Source organism: Bidens hawaiensis, unplaced genomic scaffold (assembly GCF_021521415.1).
Source record: "Bidens hawaiensis isolate Kalapana, Puna unplaced genomic scaffold, B.hawaiensis_p1.1 tig00018764_1, whole genome shotgun sequence".
In the NCBI taxonomy this organism is placed as follows: Eukaryota; Viridiplantae; Streptophyta; class Magnoliopsida; order Asterales; family Asteraceae; genus Bidens; species Bidens hawaiensis.
In genome coordinates this window covers 376,426-396,841 of record NW_027492849.1, presented here as the reverse complement: position 1 = coordinate 396,841, position 20,416 = coordinate 376,426, and the positions used below count along the sequence as shown (strand labels likewise).

The 20,416-nt window shown below is 36.7% G+C and overlaps 1 protein-coding gene across 1 annotated transcript; it reads right to left on the bottom strand.

Moving 5' to 3' along the window:
* Window positions 1–14,140: 14,140 nt before the first annotated feature.
* On the bottom strand, window positions 14,141–15,178 carry LOC143556966 (uncharacterized). The gene has a single exon (XM_077046160.1). The coding sequence runs from the start codon at window positions 15,176–15,178 to the stop codon at window positions 14,141–14,143; it is 1,038 nt and encodes a 345-aa protein (XP_076902275.1).
* Between the last annotated feature and the right edge of the window lie 5,238 nt (window positions 15,179–20,416).

Sequence of the window (20,416 nt, the reverse complement as noted above, 5' to 3'; positions counted from 1 at the left end):
TCATATAAGATACGGTGTGCGTTCTCGTATGTGTTAATAATATACACAACTTATTAAACAAGCAGACATAACTTTTCATTTGTTCAGATTGTTGTATAGCATTCACATTTATAACTCTAGAAAAGGAGGATAGTATTCACTTTACTTGGGTGTCATTAGACAAGTGCTACTAAATTGCTGGTACGGCCACATGTCATACTAAGAGACACAAACCTTGCTCTAATGAATGCATGTTAAGTTGTATAGCTAGTTGCTACTAAATTACTAAATAGACGTCATGCATTTCAGAAAATTACCAAGAGATGCAGGCAAAGCCTCACTTCACAAGGATATTAGGAATGTGTTGATCTACCATGGAGGTTGGTAAGTAACTCTCTTGTGGCCGCTATGCACGAGTACAGTTATGGGCGCTTTTATAAAATTTTAACCGTTAAAAATCCAAGTAATTAGTTCACTTCTCATATCCAAAATTTTTTGTTTGTTTTGACTATTAATTTTATATTTGAGAAATGAGGTTGGTATCAGACGTTTGATAACTCATAATTACACTAAAATTTAATACACATTATCTCTGTTTTTAAATTAAATAATATTTTTTATACATTTATTATTATCTTTTTTCTTTCCTTTGCTCAAATCACTTTAAAAAGTATTACAAATATTATAAGTTGTGGGCAGTGTAAACTTAAATTTAACTTTCTCACATAAGATTTTTTCTTTTATTTACTCGAATCACTCATAAACATACAATATAATTTACAAAACCCACTCACATATTTATAAAGAACGTTTGAGAATCCTCTTAGATACACAATTAAACAACCTCATCCAAACTATTAAATAATAGTAGCAATTTAGATAAATAGAAATTTTCTTTAATTTATGGTAAACAGTAAACTGTACTAACAAATATGACAAACATACCATTTTGAATAGAAAGAATTAAAATAACACAAATGAACAACAAACTTAACTCTAGCCATAAATAGTTTCACTATACCAGAAACACTGTAGTAATATAAATTTAGATTCTTGAGAGTAGTAGAGATTTAATGTTGTTGGTGTCCTATAAGGCTGAGGGGTGTGGGGCTTTAGCCGGGGCGCGAGAGCCCCTCCGCTCGCGCCCCCAGGCGCGAGCACCACACCACCGGGGCGCGAGAGGGGCGCGAGCACGAAAAACAAAGCAGCCGCAAGGGGGGTCGCGGGAGGTGTATGGCGTAAAGGGACTTGGGGAATGGTGAAAGAGACGTTGGAGTGTTTAAAATGAGCCGTTGGCTCTTTATTTAATAAAAAAAAAAAATTTTTTTATTCCTATATATTACCCATTTTATACAACACTTAACACAACTTCAAAAAAAAACCAAACTTACCCATTTCTTTATACAACACTTCCTATATATTACCCATTTCTTTCAAACTTTTTGTTAAAAACATGTCTGGAAATTGGTACCCAAACCTAGATTCAGATTATATTGACGAATTATGGTCGGCACCGGACCAAACGATGTTTTATACGGGGCCGCAAGAAACATCCGGCTTTCAACCATCCAACATACAACCGTCTCCTAACTTTGTTGTTCCAGAGACACAAGAATCACACAGTGATGCTGCGGGACAAAGAAGACGCGTCCACCGGAAAAAAACAAGTTGCAACGGACGGGTCGGGTTCGGCTTCGACTGGAAGGACGAAACGGAAAACCACTCCGTGGTCATCGGATGAGAAGGAAGCCCTGTGTCGGGCTTGGATAGTCACTTCTGAGGATCGGCGTTGCGGTAATTGTTTTAAACGTTTTTAAAAATGATTTTTAATAAAAAAGTTAAATGACTTACAAATTTATTTATGCATTTTGCAGCGGACTACCAAAAGAGCAAGGTCTTTTGGACAAAGGTTAGGGAGACGTTCTATTCGCTCGTTGGGAGTACAGAGCGGAACGCCGATATGATTTCGGGTCGGTGGACCGAAATCAGAATAATGTTTTTTTTAGTACTTTAAATTTTTTTTTAGATATTAATGTGTTTTTTTAATTAATGTGTGTTTTTTTAAATAATTTCTTGTTTTTTTAATAATACGTTTTTTTAATACATTTATAAAAAAATAAAAAAATAAACCGCTCGCGCCCCCTCTCGCGCCCCTCCACACCAGGGCCCGGGGCGCGAGCACCACAACCAACACCCATCTTATCAAGTTTCTCTCTCTGCCACACGTCACAATATTATTGGCTGGCGCCCCCACTCGCGCCCCCCCACACCCCTAAGCCTAAACCTTAAAGAAATAGTTAGCAACTGTTGTTCTAATAGTAATAGTACAAGGGCTATTAAGGTAATTGGTGGAAATCAAAGGTGATAAAAGCAGTGAAAGGAAAAGTGAGTTGGGTTGGGTGGCAGGAATAAATGCAGAGGATAGGAACCCATGGAAAACGGGGGTAAAGTGATGGAGTGAATTCAATACTAATTAAAGTAAACCCTACAAGTGTAGGGGTATATTATCACCATTTAGACCTCCAAAAGAATACATCTTGCTAGTTTTGAAAGAAAAGTAATGCTTAATTACAAGACCATGTGTTGGGTAGGGACTTTCTGTCTCTTCACGTCACTATCATGTAAGAAAACGAGATTTAAAACAGATTTTCATGAAACCTGGTTGTGAGTTAAAGCCTCTTACTGTCTCGTTAGGCTGAGGGGTGTGGGGGGGCGCGAGAGGGGGCGCGAGTGGGGGCGCCATCCAATAATATTGTGACGTGTGGCAGAGAGAGAAGCTTGATAAGATGGGTGTTGGTAGTGGTGATAGCGCCCCGGGGCATGGTGTGGAGGGGCGCGAGAGAGGGGGCGCGAGCGGTTTATTTTTTTATTTTTTTATAAATGTATTAAAAAAACGTATTATTAAAAAAACAATAAATTATTTAAAAAAACACACATTTTTTTGAAAATTCATAATAAAAAAAACATACTAAAAATTAAACAAACAATAATATTTAATAATAACACTAATCTAATACAAGATCATCTGGTCTCCTCGCCCACAAATGTTCAACCAACTCATGTCGAAGCTCCCCGTGTATCTCACGGCTCTTGATATTTGCTATGTTATGAAGTTTTTGTTGATCACTGATTGTGGACGGTTGTGGCGGAATGTCACCTTGGTAGTTTTGGCATATAGCTTTGCCCTCGTCTTCTAACGTCATGTTGTGTAGGATAAGACACGTGTAGACGACGTCCATTATCCTCTCCCGAGTCCAATAACGTATCGGGTTCGCCAGAACATAATATTGTTTTTTTATAGCTCCAAAAGCTCTTTCGATATCTTTTCTAGCAGACTCTTGCTTCTTTGTAAAATACTTCCGTTTGTCGGCGATTGGATCTGTAAAAGCTTGAACTAACACAGCCCATTCGTTGTAAATACCATCGACCAGATAGTACCCGTACTTGAAGAGTTCTCCATTTGCAACAAAAGATTGAGGTGGTTCAACCCCGTCGATAAGGTCGTTGATCAAATGTGACTGATCGATAACATTAAGGTCGTTATTTGACCCAGCAACACCAAAAAAAGCATGCCAGAACCAAAGATCCTGTGACACCGCCGCCTCAAGTATGAGGGTCGGCCCTTCATGATCACCACGGTGGAACTGACCTCGCCAGGCCGTTGGACACATAGCCCATCCAACATGCGTACAATCGATGCTACCTAGCATCCCAGGAAAACCATGTTTTTCTGCGTGCACCTCATATATGCGTTGGATGTCATACGTTGTAGGTTTACGCAGATATCTCCGAGCGTAAGTCGATATGACTCCTACGTACAATATATATTAGAAAATGTAATAAATATTTAGTAAAAAGTAAAATTAATGTTTTTTACCTTGGCAGAAAAAATGAAGGGATTCACGTGCAACCCTTTTCGACATCTGTAAATACTCATCCAAAGCGTCCGACGAGATGCCGTACGCTAATTGACGGATAGCAGCCGTGCATTTTTGAAGAGGTGTAAAACCGGGAAGACCCCTAGCATCCTCCCTTTGTTGAAAAAAGGGATACCGTGCCTCTAAATCACTCGCTATACGCGTGAACAATTGCCTGCTCATTCGAAAACGAGTTCGAAAATCCGACTCCGCGTATACCGGTTGAGGGCTAAAATAATGCCTCATCAAAGTTTCGTTAGCACCCGATCGATCACGATCACGAGGTGGTGCTCTAACCCTCGGGAGTCGGGGTTGATGGGCTTGATTTTGCAAGAGATTGACCACGGCTGCGGTCAAAACTCCCCCTACTTGAAGAAGCAAATCATCCTCTTCTGAGGAGTCGGAATCAGACGAGTACGACGACATTATTTTTAAAGGTTTCGAAGATAGGGTGATTTTGGGTTTTGTGTGTGGTATGTGATATTGGTTTTGGTTGTAGTATGTGAGAATGGTTGGAGTTTGATATGTGAGAATGGTTGGTGTTTGATATGTATTGTGATATATATAGATGATTTTATTAAAAAAAAAAATAGTTTTTTATTAATTATTTAAGCCTCCCAACGGCTCTTTCCTTTTCCCACAGCCCATAACGAGCGCTACCTCCCTTGCGCCTGCCTCGTTTTCCGCTCTCGCGCCCCTCTCGCGCCCCACTCGCGCCCCGGTGGTGTGGCTCTCGCGCCCCGGGGCGCTATCGAACGCCTTCTCGCGCCCCTCCTAGCGCTCCGCACCCCTCGGCCTTATATATATAACCATAACTAAGTTGTTGGTTATCATAGGTTTGTTTTGGTTGATTGTCCAACATCTATTTTGGTTCTTATTTTCGTTGAAAATAGCTCCCTTGGATAGGTCAAGTTGGGCAGTCGGCTGAAACACGTAAATTTTGAGGGACAAAATTTTTTTAATATACTTTTTTTATATATTTATAAAATTTGTTTTTTATAAAATAGGTATCAATATTAGTCATCTTATGCTCTTTGGCCCAAATTAAATTTAAATCATTAATATTCGTTTAAAAAAACTAGCTTATATATTTCGATACTCGTTAGGACATACGGGTCTTTTTATTTCGACTTGTCGAAGCATTTAAGTTCTCAAAAACGATCTTAAGTTTGATTACGATGTTCCATTGTCAATAATAAAGTTTCGAAATCCATACTTTTGAATTTAGTTTGTTTTATTTTATAACCATAAAATAATTGTGAAGTTTTTAAAATAGTAAAATACAACACAATGCTTGATGCACACACTTTTAAAGAGCTTATATGTGTGAGTGTCATATTTGAAGTCATCATCCTAAATTGTTAATTATTATAATTTAGAGAAATATTTTCAATTACTAATACATTGAAAATATTTAGAGAAATATTTTCAATTACTAATAAGTTAAAAAAAAAAATTACTGATACATTTATACGAATTGAAACAAAGGGATTGATAAATAGAAAAATTAAGTGTTGTGGTTGATATAGCGATGAAGATAAAGCCTCTTAAACTTATATAGTTTTTGGGTTCAACTAATGCGTTATTAAACTTATTATTGTATTAAGTTTGACCTGATTACCTAAGAACAAAGAAATAATGGTTTTTCTTTAATAATAACATACATTATAACTAGGCAGTTCGGGTTTTGAGATATGATTATAAAATATCACAAAGGTAATTAGAATTACAAACCTAAACCCTTCTCCTCGTCATTTGGTCATCTCGCAAGAGGAACAAATCGAGACTAGACGGTCTTGGCTTGGGTTTGAAAGCACAGTCGGTGAAAGGGGTTTACAACATGCACATATATTTGAAGTTAAATAGATTTAGCGAAAACACATGACCATTTCATCACAATATAAACTGGAAGTTGTATTAATGTCTCGCTTCAAAAGCGCTCTGAGATATGAAATCATGTTTAAAGTGACCCTTCAAACAAAACATTATCTCCGACATATTCAATTATTCCAGCCACAAGTACAATTTACTTAACTTATATATACACCTTTAATAACATACTTAAAACATGAAATTCAAAGTTTTTATCATGTTATGAAATCTAGAGATAATATATTAACCAGGTATTCAATTCTATAAAAGACAATTCCAACTTTTTAAAACATATAAATATAACGTTTGTGTTCAACTAATCAACCTGTTTGATACCAATATAATTAGAGATTAATTCCTAACATATTATATGTCTAATAGGTTTTGATGGTTGTAGTAATTTTCTTTAACCGAAGTTTTTTTTTTCCGAACTATAAGTTTTTATAAACAATCAAAACACCAAACAACAACCGCGGCCACCCATAAACTGCCTCCACAACCCGGAGAGTAACCCAAAACAACAAAACAACGTTATATAAGCTCAAAATTACACCAATTCAACCAATCTAAATATTTATGTCTCCAATAATATCTTTAACCAAATGCAAATATGAATAAAGTTTTTAAATAAATTGAAAATAAGTATGATAATATAAGTGTTGGGGGAGGGTCCATGTGCATCAAAATGTATGATGTAACAATTCATGACCAATCTAATCAAATCAACTATCCCAATCCCATCTTTTATTTGAAAAAGCAATTTTTTTTATTGTCAGCAAGTAATATATCTCAGAAATACATTTTGGAATTTGTGAACATTACATCATTCACACCTCTCTAAAGCAGTGCCTAGCGGAGTAGCCTGTAACAAGTCCAGATGACTTCTTTTGTTTTGTTTCTCTCTTCTTTTTTAACGATTAGTGGAAAAATAGTAGTTAAAACTAGACGTATTTGAGCATTTTATGTTATGTGGCATCTGCCGTCTAACCAATTTTTCGACATTAAGTGAGTGTAATGAAAAAATGCCCAAAAACTCTTCTCTCTCCTCCCCCTCTCTCTTACAAAACCCTCAAAACGTAAGCTATCATAACGTTATGCGTGTACATAACTTACTTCCGAAAGCGTCACCCATAATGCTTGGGGACGCTGTTCCCATGTATTATAGAACCAAAACGCCACCATAATGTTCTCACTCTGAATGGTCTAATAAGAGCATTCACGTTCTATCTCTTATTCTTTGTGATGGAATTTTATCTAATGTAAAAGGAGTGATGTAGTATATTTTGATCAAGTAGAGAGAAAATGCAACAAATTTTTTTTTATTTTGAAAATTACTGTTCACCTTGCATAATTTGTTGAGAGTTGTTTTAATCGGAGATGAGAAAAAAATGTAACTATAAAGATATATAAAATTATTATTTATTTAAACAAGAGATAGAGAAAATGTAATGATTTTTAATATAATTTTGAATTTGAAGATAGTAAAAGGAATGAGTGTTCTAATACCGAAACGAGTATTTTTAATACGAGATATTTACCGTTCATATTGATTTTGATGGTTTATGCCTGATCCACCTGGTAAGATCGTCTAAGAGCATTCTCAACAGGTTCTCAATATTATTGTGAATAAGTTATTTATATTATATAAAATAGTTATAAGTGGGTATAAGTGAAATAGAAAAAAAAAATTGTTTAGGAATGCATTCTCAACACCTTGCTGACAACTTTTTTACAAGACCTAACCTTATGTGCACAGGAGAACCCAAGCCCTCATTGTGAGTTTTACATAATATTTTTTACCTGTTGTACTTTATTCAATCTCAATATGTAACATTACTCGTTCGTTCTGTTAGTCATGTCATTGATATATTCTTTTCTAAACCAAACGACAAAAGGACCCTTTGATTTAATGTTTTGGAAGAAGACTTGTACCAATTGTTTTGTTCCAATAGTTACTTGTTTTACCTAGGTAATTATTTAAAATTTGTGTTTTTTACCTTTTGAGTAAATCATGGTTCATTTTTTTTAAATATATTCATTCATGACACTAAATCTATTATCTATTAGACATGAAATGACAAAAGTAGCCATGTCCATTTCATATTAGTTGAGCCAAATTATTTAGAATGACGAAATAATATGGACGAAAACTGAACGTAGCTCATATATATATATATAAATTAAATTGTATATATTATACTTCCAAATAATCTAGTTAGCTTAGTATCTCTGGGTTAAAATAGGCCGGGTGGCTTAGAGTAGTCGTGAGACGATCGGTGTAGGTTTACACTTACACTTCATCAACAAATGCTATTTCCGCTTAGATGGATGATAAGGTGATTAGTGTATAAACTAAAAGTTAATAAATTAATTTATATAAAATGTAATATTTAGTTGTTAGTTTTGTTAAGAAAAAAATTCAAATTATTCTGACATTGGTATGGTGATAAGGTGTTTAGATGTGAATTGAGTGTTCAAATCTTTAATCCCTAAAGTGCATAACATTCACCTTAAAAAACAGAGATAGAGAATCTGTATTAACAAATAATAATATAAAAGGTAATTGAGAAATTAAGAAAGACTTGAGAGTAAACAAAGGTTAAAGAGGGAGTGATGACGTACATCACTGTGTACGTAGTTGTTGTAGAATCTCAGTTTTATTATTATATTGTTTCGGATTCCAGATTTTACAACTTCGAGATAATTCAGTTTTATAAAAAGAAAACTTTAGGTGTAGAAACTATTTTTGCACACGACTAACAGATGAGTGTGGTTAGAGTGAGACAACATTGCTCTTTAAATTTAGAAGTGCGGTAATCTAAATGAAAAGAAAAGTCGTCATTCAAAAAGAAAGGAACCGATTTATTCCTATGTCAACTTGTATCGGAGGATAAACTTGTCCCACAATATAAATTTTTTTTATAACCGGTTAGAACAGTGCCAAAAGTCTTCAATTTAATAAGGTGGCCGTCTTGAGTTCAAGTCCTAATTGAGACAAAAAAGAATATGAGGCTCGAGTTGAGTCAAAGGATTTTCTCACCTATGGTTGATTTCATGATCGGGTAGGTCAGTGCCCGTTAGTAATTCAAATTGACCATTAAAAAAAAAACAATAGTTTTTTTTTTCTTTAGTTTTTTAATCTCAATATGAGAGGAATATAGAAAAAATACTGAAAAAAATAATAGCAAGTATATATTAGTATAATCCTATTATAAAATTGGGCGAGGCTAAAGTAGTGTTGTAAAATTGCTAGTCGGGCGGTAAGGTGGGGACTAGTGATTAATCGGGATTAATTAGATCTAATTAATCCCTAATCTCAAGTAGCATTTTTTGGTCACTACCGGTCTCAACTACTGAAGTGGCTGATAACGATCCCACATATTGTCGTATGTTTTCCCAACGGTCAGCAACTGTTAGAATTCTAACGTTGTTCGTTGCAGGTCGTCGGAAAAACGTTTTTCGCTTAAGAAAAAAAAACTTTTATTGCTAGTAGTGTTTATTGTTAGTAGATTGTGTGATTATATTCTTTTTGTGTTTTGAATATTTATAAAACGAAGGTATTGTATATTTTTAAATAACATATAAACCCCTAATACCTTGTCAAGTTGCATATATATACCTAAAAATAATCAACATACCAACCTTTATATATTCAACTCTAAATTAATGATACGCAACACCAAGTCTTATTTTCCCACCATTTTCCACTTTATTTCGTACAACCTTAATTACACATGTTGAATTGATTCATTTAGTTGAATGCATGCACATGTGACATGTTGGTTGTTTGGTTGGCTACATATAAAAGTTATTTAAATTCTAAAAATAAGCTATTTATAGCGCGCGCGTACACATACACACACATATATATATATATATATATTAGCACGTTTAACATTCGATTAGAGTTAACTTCGGCGTACTATTTTGTATAAATTTTAAAATTGATTACGGGTTGAAGATAACTCACTTAGATAATTTCATATAAGGTTGCTCGCTTATAAGCTCTAGTAATTTCTCATACCCAGCGTTGATTTCATATCTGCATTTGTTGTATATATATGAGTAGACCGTGTTATTTGAGACTTTTATAATTTGAAGACTTGAAGTCGTTAACATGTTATTTTAGTCTTAAATAAAAAAAACATAAAAAGTTACTTAAAGTTAAAGGAAACGAGCAAATTTTAGGAGTCATAAGCTTACTCAAGTTGAATACATGCTAGATTCTGGTTTGGGTTGGACACTTTATTTTAAGCCAGCTTAGTTCATATTGTTGTTGACTCGAGTCTTAGTTGATATTAGCTCGACTCGACACCTTCGGTTTCTTATCTTTTTTGGTTTTATATTGGTAGCTTGGCACGTTGGGACTTTATTGATTTAAAAAGTTATTAACATATCATCATAGAAACAAGATAACTTAGAATGTCATAAGTTTACTCGAGTTGAGTATGAGCTAGCATTCGTCATACTGAACACGACAACACGTTATCTCAAGCTAGCTCGTTTCGTATTGTTGTTGACTCAAAGTGCCAGTTGATTTTAACTCGACTACGACTCGGTTGTTAAATATCCCTACCATCAACCGGTTGTCTGGTTGACATCAATTTGCTTGGTTAAGAGACATTAAATACAACATGTCACCCTCTCATCATTTTATGGACTGTTGAAAAACTCACATTTTTTTCTTTGGATTTTAATTTTATGTTGACTATGATTCAGATGTATTTAATAAGCAACTTGCTTTTTTATTGAAAAGGTGTTTTTATATTATTATTGATAACCAATTTATGTTTATTTCTATATAGTAATAACCATGTATTGGTCACAGTATATAACTATAGCTGATTGAATAAAAGTTTTGTTATAAAAATCACTATTAGTTAGTTGTTAATGACAACTACCAATGGGGTTCGTGGTTAATTGGTAAAAGCAAATTCTTTAAACACTTTGGGTCAGCAAGACGAGAGATTTTGAGTTCATGTCTCATAGACGACAAGAATTAAAAAAGAAATTTGCCATAAAAAAAATTGTTAACAGAAACTCTAGTTAGTATATATATCATGTTCGGTATGAGCCAAATTTAAGTAGAGATTCATAAAAAAAACGGTATAAATACATTATACATGTTTCTTTTATTTTAGAGTTAAGTGTCATTTTCGTACTTGTGGTTTGTTCGATTACACAGCTTTAGTACCGTTTTTAAATTTATTGCAAATGACTACTTCAGTTTTCAAAAACATGCAATTTCAGTAACTTTTTGTCCGTTAAATCAGGGGTAAACTGATAACTTCATTATTTTTCTTATTTTTAACAGACACTTAACTCTTTATTTTAAGTATGACACATAAAACGATTATTGTAACTTCTATTATATATCTACCAAACACTACATACAAACATTGATAATAGTATTCTCATAATTTTCTATTTGACACCCTCATTTTAGTATCTTCTTTTTCTATGTGCGTTATACTTTAACTACTAAACACGTTGATACTTTGTATTCAAGTCGATTTTGGCTAGTTGTAGACAATTTTGTCTAATTTGTAACGACATAAAGTTTAATTAATCTATCACTATCTATGTATTGTTACTATGCATAATTTCTACCAACTTCTATGGTTGATTTTAACTTTGAGTTGACTTTTCAAACATAAATATCAAAGTATCAAACATGAGATCATATCAAAGAAAGTCAAAGACAGTTCAAAAGCTTTTCTCGTATCAACGATGTCTGCGCCGATATTACAATCAAAGTCAAACATCGCATGTACATGGTTGAATAATGTTTAGTAAACAAAACTCACCAACTTTCATCATTTTCAAGTTTCAAAAGAATTCTCGTATTTTGTTGATTAACTGGCTTAGATAAAATCGTATATGTTGTGACAGACGTAAAACTTTTTGATTTTGTTGTACTCGCTATTATAACTAAAAATAAAATCCAACGATATAGTTGTGATATAACTAAAAGAGTATTAAAACGTGTTCATTATATTGTTTTTTTTTATTTTGCAATACTTAACTTTCATTACACCGGACATTTCACATGCGCATAATTAACATGTTTGTTTATATATGCATGATCTTTGAGAATCACACTTTAATGCTCACTAAGCATATTTTCTATAACACTTGAGGGGCCTAAAAGTCTCCATGACTTTCTCAATCGATACATAGTCATACGATAATTTGGTATCATGTGTTTTTGGGAGATAAAAGTTTTATATTTTTCTTCTAAGCATTGACCGTTAAGATTCATTAAGATTCATCGTTCTCAAAGCTTTAAACGTGCATCCATTCTCTAATATGACAACGTCAACATCAATTACCTTTCAAATAACCGGCCAGGTATAACAAAGCAAATTAACATGTTAGGATTGATATTCACTCTGTTCGAAAACAATTTAGCGTTGAAATAACTACACGTTCTACATTTTTCTTTAAGCTCGTAATACACTAGTATCTTCACACAAATTTAACAATTTCATTTAAATTTGTTCGACATTCTAACAATGTATACAATTATACGTGTATAAATATTTGACCACAATTAAATATTTATCATTATTCTTTATTCTGATGAAGCTTATAATTTAGATTACTTAAGTTTTATTCTTTCTTTATTATCTGATTTTATCTTCTTATAAAAATAAGTAACATAAAAACAAAAGTACAAAACAATTCTTAACCCACGTTGTTCACAAATGACTGTGGTGTAGAATTTATTCCTTTAGTTTCAACTTTAATAAACTAATTTTCCACTTCCACTTGTGCACATGATGTTGGACCAATACGCCTAGTATGTAAATTTTGGTACCAACTGTTTGTTCATTTTCAATTGAATCACAAAAGAAAAGTGTACAGAGAGAAAATAAATATGCAAAGCTACACGATAGTCATCCTAGAATTGTGCTCTCTAAACATGGAAGGAGATAAATATATAAAAATAAGAGATAAGACTAAATGATAGTCAATGTCCAGGAGGTAAAATAGGCGGCAATTTACACTCCCCCTCAAGTTGGAGCGTGTAGGTTCCGAACGCCCAACTTGCCAAGAAGAAAGATCAATTGTTGCGAACCCAAAGCCTTGGTGAATAAATCGGCGATCTGTAGTTTAGTGTCAATACTTTTTGGTTGTATTTCCTTTGACTCAACCCGTTCTCTAACAAAGAAACAATCCATCTCTACATGCTTTGTACGCTCATGATAGACCGGGTTGTTGGCAATGTGTCTAGCGGCTTGATTGTCACAAAAAAGTGGTGTCGGTTGACTTTGATGTAGGCCAAGTTCGCTTAGTAACCAACGCATCCATAACACTTCACTCACCGTGGTCGCCATGGCACGATATTCTGCCTCAGCCGAGGAACGAGAAACCACAGATTGTTTCTTGGATTTCCATGAAACGGGTGCACCCCCTAAGAGAAGCAAATAACCTGTTCTTGACCTTCTTGAATATGGACATCCAAGCCAATCCGAATCACTGTATGCCATGAGGTCCGATCCACCTTCTTTTGGTAACAAGATTCCTTGTCCCGGAGTGCCTCTTAAGTACCTTATAATTCTTGTGGCTGCTTCCATGTGACTTTGTCGCGGGTCGGATACGAATTGACTCAACACATTTACGGAGTAGACAATGTCTGGTCGGGTGGCATGCAAATAAAGAAGCCTCCCTACGAGCCGTCTGTATTGGCTAGCATCCACTCTTGGCTCTTCATCATCTTTTCCCAACTTCAAGTTTTGTTCCATAGGAAATGCACTCGGCCAAGAACCTAGGACCCCACAATCTTCTAGTATGTCAAGCGTGTATTTGCGTTGGCTTAGAACTAAGCCTTCTTTTGTCCGTGCCACTTCAATCCCTAGAAAGTATTTCAGATTTCCAAGGTCTTTGATGCTAAATCTCTTATTGAGGTAGTCTTTCGTCTCATTGATCTTTGGTGGATTGTTTCCCACAACAATAACATCATCGACATATATAAGGGCTGCTACAAAGATGGCTCCTTCTTTGTAAATGAAAAGAGAATGGTCAGCCTTGGATTGCTTGAAGCCGAGCACTAAGAGGGCCGAAGTGAATTTTTGGTACCAGTTTCGAGAAGCTTGTTTAAGACCGTATAGTGATTTTCTCAATCTGCAAACTTTGTTTTCCTTTCCTTTATCGAAACCTTGTGGGATATTCATGTATACCTCTTCATTGAGATCTCCGTGTAGAAATGCGTTGTTCACGTCTAGCTGATGGATAAGCCAATCTTTCTTGACTGCCACAGCTAGGAGGGCACGAACTGTAACAAGTTTGGCGACGGGAGCAAATGTGTCATGAAAGTCTACTCCTTCCAATTGCGTGAATCCTTTAGCTACGAGCCTCGCCTTGTACCTTTACACTTCTCCATTGGGTTGAAATTTCACTTTATAAACCCATTTAGAGTCTATGGCCCACTTTCCCTCTGGTAAGGTTTCGAGAGTCCATGTTCCATTTTCTTCTAGCGCTCGTATTTCTTTCTGCATGGCCTTTCTCCAATTTTCATCCTGTACAACTTGTTTGAAAAACTTTGGCTCATCAATCGAGCCGATGGCCGCCAAGAAGGCTTTATGAGAGTTAGAAAATTGTTTATAAGAAATAAAATTTGCTATGCTATGTACCGTTGAAGGTTCTTGACCGGCAGTAGGTAATGCATTATCGATGGATGGTGGGAGATCAACAACGAAATCGTCTAGCCGTTTTGGGCGGGTTCGATTTCTTTGTTGTCTTATTGGTTCAGACTCCTCATGGACTATCTCTTCCATCATTTCGGCTTGAAGATTTTGTTGGGCATTAGGTCCACTATTAATAGTAGACTCATGTGATCTGTCTTTATTTTCATTTTCAGTTTGGTGGCTTTGTTGTGTGGGAAGTTCATTGGTAATAGGAGGCCCATTTTCATTTTGATCAGGCTCATGTTCTTTTTCATGTTGGGATGTGTTACTTGAGTACAACGTTTCTGGCCCACTTTCATGTGATTCGCCCACGTTTGGACTTCCAGTTTGGCTTGTTATCTCACTGGTTCCATCAGTAGGTGTATAATACCAAGGGGGAAAACTAAATAGTTTGTTATTTTCTTCTTTGTCAATAGGCTTAGAGTTACCATAGGGAAATATACTTTCAGCAAAGATTACATTCCTTGACACCACTATTTTATCATGAACCGTGTCATATATTTTGTACCCTTTCGTTCCCGGTGGGTAACCCAAGAATACTCCTGGTTTCCCCCTTAATTCGAATTTGTCTCCCTTGGTGTCGGTATTTAGGAAGTAGGCGAGACATCCAAAAACCTTCATGTGCTCATAATCGGGTTTTCGTTCGTATAGGATCTCGAACGGGGTCTTGTTGTCAGTGGTCTTCGAAGGAAGGCGATTGATTATATAGGCCGCGGTCATGACACACTCGCCCCAAAAACAGATTTACCTCAAATCTAAGGGCTCGTGCAGTCTCGAGTAGGTGCCTGTGCTTGCGCTCCACAACACCATTTTGTTGTGGCGTGTGGGGGCAAGTCGTTTCAACAATCATTCCTTGTTCGGCATAAAAATCATTCATTCGATTTGAAATAAATTCTCCCCCGTTATCACAACGAATTTGCTTAATTAACTTTCCAAATTGGGTCTTAACCATTTTGTGAAATCTTATTATCCGGTCACCTGCTTCAAACTTATGTTGCAAAAGGAAAACCCAAACGGATCGACTATAGTCGTCCACGATTGTTAAAAAATAGCTTGCCCCCGTAAGCGACAGATGTCTATACCTCCCCCATATGTCACAATGAATTAATTCAAAGCATTCCTTGCTTTTAATAGAGCTAATTTGGAAGGGTGATCGGGTATGCTTAGCCTTAGCACACGAATCACAATCCACGGTTTTAAAAGAAATGTTCTTAACAAAATCAAAGTGAGAGAGTTTGTTACTAGATGTATGGCCTAGTCTTTTGTGCCATATGTCGGTGGTGGACATCATTGCCTTCCTTTTATTATCTACCATCTCGATCCGATATAACCCGTGCTTGCATTTACCCACTCCAATCACTTCCTTGGAACGCAAGTCTTGCATGTAACAAAATTCGGGGAAAAATGTTATGGAGCATTGTTGCTCTCTTGACAGGCGGCTTACCGATAATAGATTGCATCTAAATTTCGGTACATGCAAGACTCCTTTAATAGTAGTTCCATTTGGCAAATGACAGTTTCCTCTACCCTCGACGGGTATGGAATCACCTTCGGTATCATAACAGGAGACTCATGAATGGATATTGTTTTACCTTCTAGCCATTCGGCTTTGTGTGTTATATGCTCGGTGCAACCCGAATCAATTATCCAATCATCACTTTGATTAATCTTGCCTGCCATGTTGGCTTCTTGTGAAAGCTCATCCATGTTGTGCCCATCAAAACCGCAGAGATCACAACATCCTCTCCGTTCAGTTTGGTTGTCTTCGGAAGCGTGAATATAGAATGGCGAATTGGTGCCGACGTAGGTTTCTTCCTTTTTCTTTCCATCGGCCATGATTGCAGATCAGAGTACAGCGATATGTATTTTTTTTTGCGTTTGTTTATTGAGCGATTTAGGATCTTCGCTCTGATACCATGTAAATTTTGGTACCAACTGTTTGTTCGTTTCAATTGAATCACACAAGAAAAGTGTACAGAGAAAAAATAAATATGCAAAGCTACATAATAATCATCCTAGAATTGTGCTCTCTAAACATAGAAGGAGATAAATATATAAAAATAAGAGATAAGACTAAATAATAGTCAATGTCCACTAGGTAAAATAGGCGGCAATTTACATAGTACATAATGTATTCCATTGTATCCTATCCCTTAACATAGTGGGTTATGCCTTTGTATATATTTGTACAATAGGAGGATTAATGTATGACTAAACAAATGTAAAAGTAATTCCAAGTTTTATCATTACATATATTTTCAAATTTTATATTCACTTGTTTAGAAAAGTGATGATAAGACCACGAGTTATGATTCATTTTTATTAATCTCCTTAACTCGTGTAAGGCCCCGAACCCGGTAGCCCTACTTTAACGTCGGATTTACTCATAAACACAGTTCTTACAAATCAGAGTTCATTAAAACTTTCGCGGAATATAAAAACTTTCATGAAACGTTACAGCAATCCAAAACTTGCCTTAATTAAACATTATTGTCTTTCAAAATAAACGTCAATTACATTAAAACATCTTGAGTCTTCAGATGCCAGTCTCCTATTCGCCCACCATGTGCCTGCTCAAGCTAGCTGTCTCATTCTACTCACCTGCGTGCATACTAAAAGTCAGCTACGCTGAGTGAGTTCTAGTTAATCGGACGCCACACAATACATACACATACATACATATCTGAAGATACATATCCATACTTAACCAATTACCCTTCTGTTCTACATACATACTTACTACCATACGTACATACATATCTACAATCACTAACCTCAGTCTACCGAGAGTACGTTCATAGTCCGCCGTCTATACCTGTACTCAAGGTCGTGAACACGTAAAAGGTCCGCCGTCCTTACCTATGTTCACCATTCATGGTACGTACAAGGTCCGCGATCCTTCCCTATACCATCATACATCCACAACACGTACAAGGTCCACGATCCTTCCCTATGTTGCAACCTAATTCATAGCACGTACGTGGTCCGCAGTCCTCCCCCATGCTAAAGCACGTATAAGGTCCACAGTCCTTCCCTGTGCTGACGCCTACCTATATTACGTATAAGGTCCGCAGTCCTTATCTACGTTACGTATAAGGTCCGCCGTCCTTATCTACGTTGGCGTCTATCTCCTATAACACGTATAAGGCCTACCGTCTCTATCTACGTTTATATCTATCATCTACATCACGTATAAGGCTGGCAGTCCTTAACTACGCCATCACCAGCCGAGTCTATGTCCGACAGAAGCTAGAGGGATTTGCCATCCTAACTTACTATGTCGAACGTAGAACTCACATACCATTCGTGTACCTGTATACACATACTTCACATATACAATAATTACATTATAGCATAAAAACATTCTAGGCGTTATTTACATCCTTCATTTAACAACCATACCCCTTGTCGTTACGTGCAATATCCGAAGATCGTTCACGCCCCGACAAGTATTCATTTGTAATATTCATACATCTTCGATATATAATATTCGTACATTTATTTTTAACCTGACAGTACGTGCAATATCCGAAGATCGTTCGCGTACCGACAAGCAATCATTCATATCCATCACATATATCACATATGGCATACACTTATCACTTAGGATAAATGTATTAACAACACATCGAGTATGCACACAGCCCCGAAAACATAACAAAGAATGGGGCTAGAAACTCACCTGAACTCTGCTTCTTCCTCTGATTGTTGTAAATCCCTTCTTTAACTGTGCTCGGCTGACTGTATAAGTTACACGTATCAATACTCGCCTGATCTAATCTGGTGGCCTAGTATTAGCTTACTTTTACTTATCGTTTTAATCTATTCTCTAATCGAACTTGACTTTAGGCGAAGTTAAACCTTAGGCGAACTTAGCTTTAGGCGAAGTTAAACCTTAGGCGAACTTCGCTATAGGCGAAGTTGTTATCAGGCGAACTTGGCTTTAGGCGAAGTTGTCATCAGGCGAACTTGGCTTTAGGCGAAGTTGTCATCAGGCGAACTTGGCTTTAGGCGAAGTTGTCATCAGGCGAACTTAGCTTGCAGGCGAAGTTCATCAGGCGAACTTAGCTTGCAGGCGAAGTTGTCGTCTGCAGCTACTGTTCGTTCTTAAATCCCTTAATCACCTTCGTTTCTTAACCAAATAACTCGATTTAGGTACCCACGGGATCGTCTGACCAGCGCCTACAAACCTCAACCATCAAATCGACCTAACATCGATGTTTAAAGGGTGCGATTTAGGCATATAGGTTACGGATTCTTTTTATCAATCAATTAACCCATCAAATCATAACCATTTTCAGTAAGATTAGCTTTGTTGGATTCGTTTTTACCATACAAACTCAGATCTATCAATTCTCAAATCAACCCGAACCTACACGAACGATTTCTAACTATAAACGTACCTTGAACGAGTCGAACTACGAACACGGAAGCCTTGATGTTGTTTTGGTCCGTCACAACGTTCCAGCACCAACAAGCTCGGGTTTTCGCCTTCGGATCTTGGTTCGGGTCGTGTGTGTTTTGGGTGTGTGTGTATGGAAATGAGGATTAAGTGGTGGTTAATGGTATTTATATTTAGGGATCATGGGCTTAAGCCCATGGACTCTCCTTCCTTCTTTCATAACCCAAGTCCATAACCCATATCCATTACCCAACACTAGCCCGACCCATACCAACTCCTACTCTATTTATTTATTTCCCGATAACCCGAGTAAACTTTCCCTCTATTATTAAGTAATATAATTAATATCATTTTGGAAATTTCGGGATGTTACAAGTCTTCCCTCCTTAAAGAGGTTTCGTCCCCGAAACCAAACTTATTCCCTATAAAAGGAAAACTTCTTATATTTACACACTTTATCGAATCGCCTTTGCCTTGTGGGTTATCCTTCTTACTCCCGACTTTGCAGCCATCGAATGGTGGTCATGTGTTTTAGCTATTTAAGATAGCTCGTCCATGAGACCCTCGATGTACCAAGACTCATCTCATCCTTCCAAGGCTTCGATTAGTACTTTTAACACTATTGTCTAAAACAACCTTTCATCATAGCATAATAATCATTCATAACCAACCTCAACATATTACACGTCACTGATAAACATAAGTTTTAAACCTTAACACAAAACAAGTCCTTAAGCAAAAGTAACTTAATAAAACCATTGCATGAGCAATTATTCCTTCATCAGGTGTTCCTCTCTGCAGTTTCCCCAAGTCTTTATCCTTTCGCACCTCCCGCCCCTGATTCCTTGCAATCCCTAGCCATGTGGTCAGCTTTTCCGCATTTGAAGCACTTTGGACGATCAGGGCATTCTCGGGAGTAATGCCCACTCTTTCCACACCGATAGCACCTGTCTGTCCCAGTCCTGCATTCTCCCTGGTGCACTCGCCCACATGTCTTACATGCATCCTTGTTCCCAACCTTGGCCTTCCTCTCATCAGTTGTTGTCACCATCTCGCCAGACCGCTTAGCAGAGGTAGCCCATTTCTTCTCCTTCTTTTCCTCCACCACCACATCGTCCTCAGCCAGGTCAGCATAAACCACTTCTGCCAGTTCAACAGCAGAGTCAAAAGTAGCAGGTTTATTTGCCCTGACTAACATGCGGACTTTTTGTGGCAATCCCCTCACATAACATTTGATTCTCTGGACCTCAGTGTCAACCATATCAGGCATCAACCTAGATAGTCGGTTGAATTCAGTAGTATACTCACGATGCGTCATCGTACCGGCCTTTAAATTCAGGAACTTCATCTCCGTCCTTTCAACCTCGGCATCTGCACAAAACTTCTTCATCACCAACTCTTTCAGATCGTCCCATCTCAACGCCTTGATCTCATCCCTAGTCTTTCTCTGCTCCACACTTTCCCACCAATACATAGCTTCTTCCTCAAATGACTGAGTAGCATACCCCACAGCTTGGTCGGGACGGCATTCGCTAATGCGGATAATCTTGTCCATA